The sequence below is a fragment of the Nymphaea colorata genome, chromosome 6 (genome assembly GCF_008831285.2).
Source record: "Nymphaea colorata isolate Beijing-Zhang1983 chromosome 6, ASM883128v2, whole genome shotgun sequence".
NCBI lineage: Eukaryota > Viridiplantae > Streptophyta > Magnoliopsida > Nymphaeales > Nymphaeaceae > Nymphaea > Nymphaea colorata.
This window is the reverse complement of record NC_045143.1, coordinates 13,920,783-13,932,985: the sequence shown is the minus strand read 5'-3', so window position 1 is coordinate 13,932,985 and position 12,203 is coordinate 13,920,783. Positions and strand designations below refer to the sequence as shown.

The window sequence follows — 12,203 nt, the reverse complement described above, 5'->3', positions numbered from 1 at the left end:
ATGTTTGCGTTATATAGTTACTATAATATAGTTGTATAGTTAGATATACTGATATAGTACTAATTTTATGGTAGTATTATATGTGAGGCTAATATTATAGAAATCATCTAGTCTAACATGATAGCTTGTAGCAAATTATCTACACTTAACGCCACTGCATAATAACAATGTTTTAACATATGGTGCTTGAGTACAATATGACATTGAGGATTACATATGGACGTATCAACTTGCATATACTTCACTGAATGCAGTCAGAACTAATCAACATCAGCTGCAGTTAAGATATGCTCAACAAAATCTGATTCAGTTTCTACTTCAAATGCCTTTCCAACATGTAATCGATGAGATAAGGATTCATACTTGTGCGTGAACTCAACGTATCTTTAACAAATAGTCCTTAGGTAGGTTGTATTTTTCTTCACAGAACGTAGGGTTTACGAGCGAGCTTCGTACTAGAGTTTGGATGCTTCAAATTGAAAAAAAGCGAGTATGGAGAGTGAAAGTAGTCGCTGCATTTGATAAAAATTTGTAGAAATAAAAGAACAAGAGGGTTTGCTCAAATAAAGGTCGCATGTATGAAAATCAGCCAGGGGTATACTCGAGAGGCACTTTTTTGTTAGGAAATAAGTTAGCGGTGCTCCCGGAATGCCCGACTTTCACTTTGCCAGGAATGCCCCTTCTTACTGTCGGCGGATTCACTACGCACCCCCACTTATTATAAGTTTTTATGGTTCTTATGCCTTCACATGCGAACGCGAGACATCGGGCCTCCGATTAGATTCGAAAGAAGAAATAGGGGAAGAGAGAGGGCCAGTAACGAATCGCCTCGATGGCGTCCTTCGGCTCCCTAAAATCGACGATTTTTGAAAGGGAGGAGCGGAAACAGTGAGTATCTCTCTCTCCGGCTAACTCTTTTCTGGGAGGAGTTTTGTTGTTCGATCATGGTTTTCTTTAGAGAATAAATTTTAACAGTTTGATGGAACGTGTGACCTACTATTGTCATCGATTATAGGCAGTACCAGAACCACATCCGTGGATTGAATGCCTACGATCGTCACAAGAAATTCATGAGCGACTACGGTATGTTCCTACAATTTCCTTTCGAATATGCTCCGGTTTCCTGCTTCGAACTTGCTTTATTTGTTTCGGGATGTTTGCATGTAACCGTTCCCAATTGATAAAGCAGAAGTTTCCGGTAAACTCACAGAGTTTGTGGTGTTCTCTTGATTAATACTTCATGTAATTTTGTTAGTTTTATTAGAATGTACTATGACAAAAGGAAGCCGACCTGTTTGTTGGTGCGTTTGATCACATTCACTAGAAGATTCCCGTTTAGTGGTTTTTGATATCAAAACTTAAGCGCGGTGGATTTGTTGGTCTTTGCAAGTTTGAGGTGAATTTTCGGGATAGTGTGACCTGACACCGGTTTGCCAGAGGTTGGGCGAGCTTTTTCACCAGCAAAGAACGGGAACTACAGAGTCTTCGATAGAACTGGGACAAAAAATGAGCATCTTGTAGTACGTCCAATGATGATGCGATAATGAAGTGCCTATCTGCAGTTAGAGCGGCAGGTAGTCGTGATGACGAGGGGATCACAGTTGAAAGCTTTAGGAGATGGATATTGATAGAATCCCTCGTGATATGTCTCTACACTTCTAACATTTTAGTCCCAGTAAAATGGGTTTCTGGTTTTCCATCAATAGAATGGTATTATAATAAAGTATCTTCGCTTTTGGTTTCCTGAAGGACCAACCTTGTAACTTTACGTGGTAATATAGGACAAAGCAGCTTGGTCATTTGAAGTTTCTAAGGAGTTGTGCCTTAAGTTGTATTCCTGTTAGCTAAGTCACACAACGTGCCAAAAATGGTGATGCACCCGAGTTGATGTGGGCAAGGGTGCAGCCCAACATGGCACCCGACTCAGTTAATGGAGTCGGTTGCTGCTGACTCCATCCGTTCTCTTTTTCTCTTATTTATGTTGTTTATTTAAATGTTGCTTTTATTTTGAATTTTTTGTTGTATTTTGCATATATACATATACATACTTTGCCTTTTACTTTAGTACTCACATTTTCTAAAGTTGCTGTGCCTGTACTTGCATCTTCATACTCACACCCATGTGGTCTAGATCTCCGGGTTTCTCTAGAGTGTCATCTTTTCAAAAGTTTTAACCCTGCACAACAAAAAGGGACCACAAGTATACCTATTTTTTTTTCTACTGCTCATATTTGTTTCAAAAATTCAGTGACTGATTATGCTAAAGGTGAACCATTCTCTCTGATGTCCTTTTGTAGCATGCTCTTTTTTTACTTTTAAGATACTATGTGCTTGTTAGGTTGATATCATTTTGAGGTGAAAATCTGTCTTTGCATGCCTTCCAATTTTATCTTAAATGCCAATGACTGAACACTATGGTACTTTTAGATGGTGGTGTTAACAACCCAACTACTAGTCAAAACAGAAATTTTTTGTTCTGTATTTCTAGCGATGATGAACCAAGACATTTGTACATGTACTTTTCTCCCCATCTGTTCTTCCATTTGACATTTGTACATCCAATTAGTCCATTGGTCTTCGAGTTTGGTCAATTCATTGCTTTTTAACTTTTCAAATGGACATTCTTTAAGTGCATGGTGGGTTTCTGCTTTATTTTAGTGCCAATCTAGCCTATCACTTAAATACTGCCCTAAACCTGAGCAACCTTGTATTCTTAAATGGGAAGTTGAAGCTTGATACAAGCATTTACTAGTAGAATCATGCCAATGTCTTTTTCTTTCTTTAATTTGCTGTGGTCCTGCATATGTTCTTTGCAATTGTCAAACCACTTTGCTTTTTTCTCTTTGAGAGTTTCAGGAGAAGGAAGCCTTGTGTCCATTAGAGTCTCCTCTAGTCCATATACCATAGACTATAGAGACATAACATGAGATCTTGGATACAAATCAGATCAAAAGTCATCGTCTTAGATCTTGAGTCCAAATCCTCTACTGGTTCAATTTTGTATCTAAAATGCATTTACAATACCTTTTAGACTCCAGTTTTATTTTTCCTATCTCAACTTCCTTAACTAGAGCTTCTATGGGTTTTAGGACCAACCTATTCTACATGTGGTCCTTTTCTTCTTAAATTCGTCTTTCCTTGTATTGCTCCCAATTGTATAAACTAAACTTAAATTTTCCTAAAATGAAAATAGGGCCATAGGCATCCATAAAACTTAGGTTCTGAAGCATAGGCATCTGTACAAAAGCTGAATTACAAAAAACATGACAACAGGGAACCAACATCATTGGAGACACAGATCAGGAAAAAAATAATTGAGCAGAAAAGAAATAAGATACACAAGCTGACTTGAAATAAAATATGAGAAAAAAAGTCATGCTGAACAATGAACTTGAAAATGTTGAATATAGGACAGAAAGGGGCCAAATAGCTGGACTGGCATCATCGTGACATGGCTAAAAAATTTTTTTGTCTTTTTTTTTATTTCATCTTTTTTTGGCCATACACGGCTAGAAGATGGGCTGGCCATGGTTGCCTGAGATCACTGACCTCAGAGAGGCCATTTTCTGGCCAGATGATGGCTCCTATATATATGTCTACTTTTTTCGATTGTTATTTCTTTTTTGCCAATCTATACCTTTTGGCATCCAAACATATGAAAACCATTTTGGCCTCCTTGCTTTCTATCACCCAATAGGCCTTAAATTTTAAATGCTCCAATAAATCCATTGAGGAAGGAATTCAGGTCTGTTATGGCTGATTGAGAACTCATGTTTGTGAGGTAATAATCAGATTTGATGAAGAAGTGGTTCATTGTTATTATAAAAGTTCTGTAAGAGCCAGAAGAATAATTGTATATGGTTTCAAGCATCAAAGAAAAGGGTTAAGGCAAAACCACCCATTATCTTGACCTCTTCTTTGCAGAAGGCTTTTTTGTCTCCTCTAAGCTGTGTGACCACCCTCCTCTCCCTCATGGAGAAAATGAGGAAATAAAGTGTTCACATCATCAGTGTGATGCTTGATCCTTGATTGCATAATTTAGTGATAGAAGGCTATCTCTACAATTTCCACTTTTTTTGGCTTCTGTTGATTGTATAAATAATGGGTGTTGAATGTTTATTAGTCCTGTGTGTCTCTGTTTTTTTCCTGATTTATCATTTATTGATTGGAAACATGCAGCTTAAAATATTACCTATTATTTTTTTGTGCAGTTAGTTTCTATGGGAAAGGAACAAGTGGGAAAAATGTGTTTCCACTAAAAACTGATTTGGATACCCTCAGAGAAGGTTACAGGTCTACTCATCCTATTGCTCTTAAAAGATGTTTATCTTGGTGAACCAACAAGAATATGTCCTCTTATTTGTTCTGCATGCTGCTAGGAGATTGTTGAAAGTTGAAACAGAGACTTGGTTTGATATCATTGCCATAAGTATCACAAATTTTTCGAAGTATCACGTTAAAAGTGGGAATATGAGCAAATGAAAAAGAAAAAGAAACATAAATGGGGAAAGGAACAAGTGGTAAAATGGTAAAAATGTGTTTCCACTTAATTAAAACTGATTTGGATACCCTCAGAGAAGGTTACAGGTCTACTCATCCTATTGCTCTTAAAAGATGTTTATATTGGTGAATCAACAAGAATATACCCCGTTATTTGTTCTGCATGCTGCTAGGAGACTGTTGAAAGTTGAAACAGAGACTTGGTTTGATATCATTGCCATAAGTATCACAAATTTTTCGAAGTATCATGTTAAAAGCGGGAAGATGAGCAAATGAAAAAGAACAAGAAACATAAATGACTCTAAACTATCATGCTTTATCGTTTTTACCGCTTTTTTGTGAAGAAAAACATTTTTAATTTGCTTTAAATTTTTGTGCTATACAAATTGATGACCATTTTAATGTTCTTTCATTATTATTATAAGAAAAATTACTAGAAAACTCAATGTTCATAATTTTATTACTTCTCAATCTTTTTAATTTTTTGAATTCCCTAAGATTTTCATGAGAAAGCAAATTTTCTAATAAATACCCATGAAAATGTCAGGGTCTAAAAATCTGAGAAGAATCTTTTTTGACAAAAGTTGTTACTCTATCTGAAAATTATGATGTTATGGTTCTGTGGGCAAACAAATAGAAGTCTCTTTGTTTGTTGACAGATTTTTTGACCTTCTTGTCTTTTTTTCCTGCTCTGGTTTTTGCTCTGTAGTTGGAACTATCAAATAGTTTTAAACTTAACTCAAGGTAAGCTCTTTTATATGCTGGAAGGTCACAAGTAATTTACAATTTTGGTTATTTTTAAAGCTCTTGTGACAACACCAAAAATTTCTTTGACCTTGTTTAATCCATGTCCAAGCTGCATTCACCTTTGCACCATGTCCAGCCATGTCAACATGGGTGTGATATCATTGTGTGATGTAGCTTGGTAAGCAACTGGAAAGTACAGCTAAAATGACTTGATTAGTTGAAAGAATTTTGTCACATATATTTGAATAGCACTCACCCAAACTCTAACGCAATCTTTTTATTGGTGACTGTTGATGTTTATAATTTTTTAGATGAAGCTACTTTCATACTAAAATGTTAACAAAAGCCTTGTTTATTGCATAGATTTATTCGTAATGAGGAGGATGAGGAGAATCTCTCTTGGGAGCAGAGATTAGTCAAGCGGTACCATGACAAGCTTTTCAAGGAGTATCCTTTTAGGGAGTTATTTTCCAGGATTCCTTTTTTAGAATTTGAAGCTTATATTCTTCCCTCTCTGCATCTGATTGTTTTCTTTATTATTGTGCTGGGGTGTATGTTGGAAAAATCATATGTTAGATGGTTTTGTAATCTGTCCTTTTATTTATTTTTATCTGGGACTGATTTCAAATAGATTCAGGATGGTTAAATGGCTAAACTAACTTTACCAATGAAATTGTGTAAAAACTTGGTTGAATTAATATAGCGTATACCATACCATATGGCTACATTATGTTCTTATTTTATCGATAAGCCATTGGTGGGATGTTGACTTCAAGAATCCTCACTTTTAAGCTCTAAACAAGTCCACCCATAACATTTCCGGCTAGTAAATCTCTTGTAAGTTGTAACCTTAGTAGTCAAGAGCACTCATTGGGCCTAGGCCGTGAATCTTCAAAAAGTTCTGGGTGGTACCTTTTTTGCGGAGGGTTGGTTGGGGAGGGGGGCCAAGAAATGAGAAAAAAGAAAGGAGGCAGAAGAACGACAAAGGACAAAGACAAAAATATGAAAAAGGAAAAAGAAAGATAAAAGCAGAAGGAAGAAAAGGAAAAGAAGAAGAAGAAAATTTTGAAACTTTTTTCACTTGGGTGCCTGGTTAGTCCTGCGGCCCTGCCTAGTCAAAGCTGTCTAGGGCATAGGCTGCCTAGTTGGGTGGTCTTGACGACTAATCCCGCACGCATCTTGCATGTTTATATCTGCATGTATCTTTTGTGCTTTTGGTTTTTTAATTTATCTTTTTCTTTGTTTAAGGCCATTTTCATTTTTAAGAAGCTCTACTGTTTGAAATTTGATTGTGCATTTTCCTATTCTAAATACAATTGTGATGCATTATTTTCTCCACATGAATAAATGATAGTTTTGTAGCGAATGATTCCTGTCCTCGTGGACATCTCTCTCTCTGTCTCTGTCTCTGTCTCTCTTCTCTCTCTCGCTCTCACACACACACACACATTCCTATTTTAGGTTAACTTTTTCTTTGTTTAAGGCCATTTTCATTTTTAAAAAGCTCTACTGTGGATATCATGCTGTAAGTGAAGAAGGAATAAGAGGAATTTGACAAGGTAGGTGAGCAACTCTTGAGCCTTCAAGTCCTAGACAACAAGAGGCAAAGTAAAGAGAATACGAGACGTTGCAGCAAGAAAAATGAGATGAAGGTGACCCACACTACAAGTCCTCTTAATAAGGAAACGTTGGCAGGCCTAAGAACACTGCCACAGTGCACAGAAACCAAATAGGTCTGCATCCTTTTGAACTAATGGTTGCAAAAATCATGGAAGAATAAGAGAAAGTTGTTGCAGTTGTTGAATGTTAGGTTCCATAAACTCTACCGAAATTTAGCACAGGATAATCAGAATGGCTTCACATAGAAGTCATACGACCTGCTTCCTTCTTTTTTTCATTTCCCTTTTCCTTTCAGGTGAATAATCAGATCATGAGTTATACAGCAGTGAGAAACAAGTAAAATAATGACCCGGGTTTACAACATGTTTTACTCAAGTAACATAAAAGTGTGCATCTGGATCAGGTTTGACCTGAGATCCAAATCTAAACACGTCGTGCCTTAACAGTAAAAGACATAAACTATGGGGCTCATTCTGGATAGTGGATAGATAGCAGGCTAGATTTTGGAAGAAACTTGGCTTAACTTGATTTGAGCATAAGACTCATAGGCGACCTATACAAGGTCCAACCATTTTTTGTGCATTTAGCAAAGGTAATAAAGCCAAGTGGGTTCAAAAAGACTCCTACATGCGATTGACAAGTTCAAATATCTAAAGATACTCTCTTTCCCAAGCTCAGAAAGAAAAAGAAGAAACCAAGAATCCAACTTTTTGGACCATATAATGTAATGATGGGAAATTATAATTTAAGACAGGCAAATTCAAGAGATGAAGCAAGAATGTCCATAACTAAATAATGAATGGTTGGTATAAGATTTTTCATTATGAATGAAGCTAAAATTAAATCAAAACATGCATTTAACTACGTCATGCATGATGATCCATCAAGAATGGAAGATAGGGATTAGACATTCTTAAGCATAAAAGGTTGGAAAACTTGAACCATCAATGTGATTAGGTAGAGATATGCTTTGACATTAAAAGGGAAAAACACAAGAACTATTTCAGAAGCAATGTAATTAGCAGGAATAGGGTTTAACATGCATTCCTGGTGAAATCTGTGGAATTTATGAAATAAATGAAGATCACAGCTTTTATAAGTTTTCAGCAGTTTTTCAAGCACGATATGGCATTCCTCAAGCAGACAGAAGATGCTTAAAATAAAGGGACTTAAGAACATCACTTACAGTGCCCTCGAGTATAGGCACTGTATCAAAGTTTGCTTTATGTTTTTGCAATATAAAGCACAAGTTTGTGCCAAAATGCGACTTGAGGCAAGTGTCCCTAGTGGTTGCCTTCATTGGCAGTCAATTTTGATGTAAGATAACAAAGTAGCTCCTGCGTCAAAGTTCATTTGGAAGTAGGATCTACTAGGTTGTTGCTTGATCCATCCAACTTCCATGCCTTCACCACGTTTCATTTCAAACTTATGAAGCAACCTAAGTGGTTGTTTGTAATTGCGGTATTCTCGATCACAAGGAGAATCAATTTAATTTCTTATGTCAAAGTTCCTTTTGATGTAGGGAAGACAGAACAGTTGCTCTTTAGGTGATCCCAACCAAATGTATGGTCAGTTGCTTGCATTGGAGGGCTTTTGATGCAGGTTGGCTTTCAAAAAGAAAAAAAAATTGTCAAGGGGTAGCTTATGCATCTAATGGCTTTCAACACGATTTTTTTGGCAATGTACTCAGTACATCTAATTGGTGGTCTCTTATAAATATTTATCTCATATAACTACTAATCCTGCTGCTGCAAACCTTGACTTTGATATAGATTTTGCATTGCTGACATGTCAGAATACCGAAGAGGCAAGGTACAGTGCTTTCCAGTCTAGCAAATTGAATTGAGGAAACTTTTTTGTCCATATTATCCTTATACTGTTTCCATATTTGGGTGCCTTTTGCTACCATTTTACTATCTGTTGTATCTTGGCTTTGTTTTTCTTTTGCTCTTCATAGTTTTTCTGCAATCCATGACGTGGGTAGAGAGTACAGATGCATTTTTTCAGAAAAAAAACGTGCATGCGTATATATATATATATAGACTGCCCTGTCCACTTTATTGGCTAAATAATAGGTACCTGCCAGCGTTTTGTATGCTATTTTTTGCAAATCTAACTGTATAGATGGTCTACATGTCCAAAAGTATGTGAATTGAAAGAGCCATGACTTTTCATTTTTCAATGTGTGTACCAGATTGTAGAAAGGTTAAACAGTCAAAGAGTTGGTTTTTTTAACATGTCAGTCCGATCTACATATTGAAAAATCATGAAAAGTTTGCTATATTTTTTGACATTTCAACTTTGCAAGTCCGTCTATTTAGTGCCTTAGTGCACTATTTTCTTGTTACATTCATGGTGAACTTAGTGCATTTTGTTTATTTGGAGACCTTCTCCTTGGGTTTCTTTATATAGTTATTGAGAAATTTGCAGTTGCCTCCATCAATCTAGCCATAGTAACTCAATCTCTTCCCTAGTGAATGCTTAGTTTGCATCACCCACTCACAACCCTAGTTTCTGCTTGAGCTCTCTATGCCATCCCTTGTACCTTAACGGACCATAGCCACACTCCCTCTTTTCTATTCCTTAACCTTACCCCACCTTTCATGACCATTGCTACGATTTGCTGTACTTGTCTCTGATAGAAATGTAGCACCAATATCTGTAACCCGAAAACAGCACTCACGCAGGAAGAGAGAGAGAGAGAGAGAGAGAGAGAGAATGAAAACAAGAAGAAACTGAGGAGAAGAAGCCGTAGCCAAAATGGTTTGCACGGCCTCTATTTATAATCTCATTTTCAGAATTCTAAGAGTCTCCAATCGTAGAATCCTAGGAGATTTCACAAGCTCCAAGGACATTAATTACATCATAGAAACCTAAGAGACTTCACATATTACAAGGATATTAACTACAACATAGAATCCTAGGAGACTTCCCATATAACAAGGATATTAACTATAACATAGAATCCTAGGAGACTCTTCACATGTTACAAGGACATTAAATATTTTAACACATTCTACAAGGAGGTGGAATCCTAAGAGACTCCTCTTCAACGTGCTGGTGAAGGATTTATATTTTAACACCCTCCCTCAAGTTGTGCATGGTTTTGCACCATGTACAACATGCCTTTTAGAAACCAGAATTGTTCCTTTGTTAATCCTTTTGTAAATAAGTCTGCAACTTGTTCATTTGTACGAACATAAATAGGCTGAATTTCCTTGTCTTCCACCTTTTGTCTAACAAAGTGTTGATCAATCTCAATGTGCTTTGTTCGACCATGTTATACGGGATTAAAGGCAATGTTAATAGCGCTTTGATTATCGCACATTAACATTGATGTTTTAATCTTTTCTCCAATGTCTTCTAGCAAATGTCTAACCCATGTAACTTCAGCAGTACCTGCAGCCATGCATCTGTATTCAGCTTCAGTGCTGGATCTTGCTACTGCCTTTTGCTTTCGACAACTCCAAGACACAAGATTACGTCCAATGAAAATACAAAAACCAGAAATGGACTTTCTTTGATCGGGATCTCCAGCCCAATCTGCATCTGTGAATGTCATAAGTTGATGTCCAGTAGTTATATTTTCACTCTTACCATAAACTAAGCCATCTCCTGCTGTCCCTTTAAGATATCTTAATATTCTTTTGACAGCATCCATGTGAGTATCTCTAGGTGCATGCATAAATTGGGATACTTGATTCACAGCATATATAATATCTGGTCTAGTAAATGTAAGATATTGAAGTGCCCCAACAATACTTCGATATTGCGTAGGATCTTCATATAACTCCCCATCTTGAGCACTTAGTCTTTGATTTAGAACACTAGGAGTTCCAACAGGCTTACAATCAGACATACCTGACTTTTTCAACAAATCCAACGTGTATTTCTGTTGTGTCAATGTGAGGCGATTATTGTGCCTATCAATCTCCACTCCAAGAAAGAATCGTAAATCACCAAGCTCTTTCATTTTGAAGTTTTGCATCATCAAAACTTTAGCTTCTTCTATGTGTTTTTCTGAATTGCCTGTGATAACAATATCATCAACATATATAAGAAGTAAAGTAAATATGTTTTCCTTTCGATAAATGAAAAGAGAGTGATCTAGAGGACATCTCCGAAAACCACATTCTTGAATCTTGCAAGAGAAACTGTCAAACCACGAACGTGAGGCCTGTTTAAGTCCATAAATAGATTTTCTTAGTTTGCAAACCCATGCATGAGAGTCTCCTTTCGTGTATCCTGGAGGTTGTTCCATATATACTTCCTCCCTTAAATCACCATGAAGAAAAGCATTCTTCACGTCCATTTGATGTAGTCTCCATCCATATTCAACTGCCAATGATATAATCACGCGAATTGTTCCCATTTTGATCACAGGGCTGAATGTCTCATCATAATCTTCTCCATATTGTTGTGTAAACCCTTTTGCTACTAACCTTGCTTTGTGTCTTTCTATGCTGCCGTCAGGTTTGTATTTAATTTTGTATACCCATTTGGAGCCCACTACGTTCTTTTCGTGTGGCCTCGGAACGATCTCCCATGTTCCACATTCATGCAAGGCATCCATTTCTTCTTTCATAGCCTTTCTCCAATGATGTGATTTTGATGCTTCATCAAATGAAGTAGGTTCTTCCTCCTTGCCAACTTTTGCCATGAATAACTGAAAATCAAGTGATAAAGAATCATAGCTAACCCACCTGTGAATGGGATGACGAATGCGTTGGGATCTTCTAAGGTGGGGCATGTTGTCTTCTTCACTGTGAGCATCTCTGTCCCTTAGTCGTCGACTGTAGATAAGACCCGAATACCGATGTGCATCGTTGCTCTGTTCATTATTGTTTTCGTGATGACTTAATGACTGTGTTGGATCTTCTTGATTTTCACTTTGAGCCATATCCGACGGTTGTATTGCTCTCTCTGAATCTTCACTTTGAGGCACATCATTTTCTATAACAGGATCTGCATTGAATAACTGTGTACTGGTCCAAGGATCATAAGATTCAATGGTCATAGGCATTTCATTTGTATTATCAAAACTATGTTCATCAAAAATGACATTTCTTGAAGTTTTGATACGTTTAGTTGTTAGATCATAGCATCGAAAACCTTTATATTCATCAGCATATCCAACGAATCTACATTGAATAGCTTTGTCTTGAAACTTGTTCCTCAAGGCAGCATCAACATGAACATAGCATACACAACAAAAAACCTTCAAGTTCTTGTAATCAGGTTGTTTGCCTAAGAGTGTAAAATATGGCGATTTAGACATCAAGAGTGTCATAGGCAAACAATTTATTATGTATACAGCAGTATGGAAGGCTTCAGTC

The 12,203-nt window shown here is 36.8% G+C and overlaps 1 protein-coding gene across 3 annotated transcripts in view; it reads left to right on the top strand.

The window, feature by feature from the left end:
• The first annotated feature begins 730 nt into the window (after nucleotides 1-730).
• The window catches only part of LOC116255695 (uncharacterized), a 36,908-nt gene continuing 25,435 nt past the window's right edge, over nucleotides 731-12,203 (top strand). For 2 of the 3 annotated variants that reach the window (XM_031631604.2, XM_031631603.2), the window contains exons 1-5: nucleotides 731-888; nucleotides 1,016-1,083; nucleotides 4,212-4,293; nucleotides 5,611-5,694; nucleotides 8,640-8,679. In XM_031631604.2, coding sequence (XP_031487464.1) covers nucleotides 833-888; nucleotides 1,016-1,083; nucleotides 4,212-4,293; nucleotides 5,611-5,694; nucleotides 8,640-8,679 — 330 coding nt within the window. In that variant the 5' untranslated portion in view covers nucleotides 731-832. Of the gene's footprint in view, nucleotides 889-1,015; nucleotides 1,084-4,211; nucleotides 4,294-4,486; nucleotides 4,588-5,610; nucleotides 5,695-8,639; nucleotides 8,680-12,203 lie in introns of those variants that run through there. The other variant, XM_031631605.2, reaches the window with a different exon arrangement.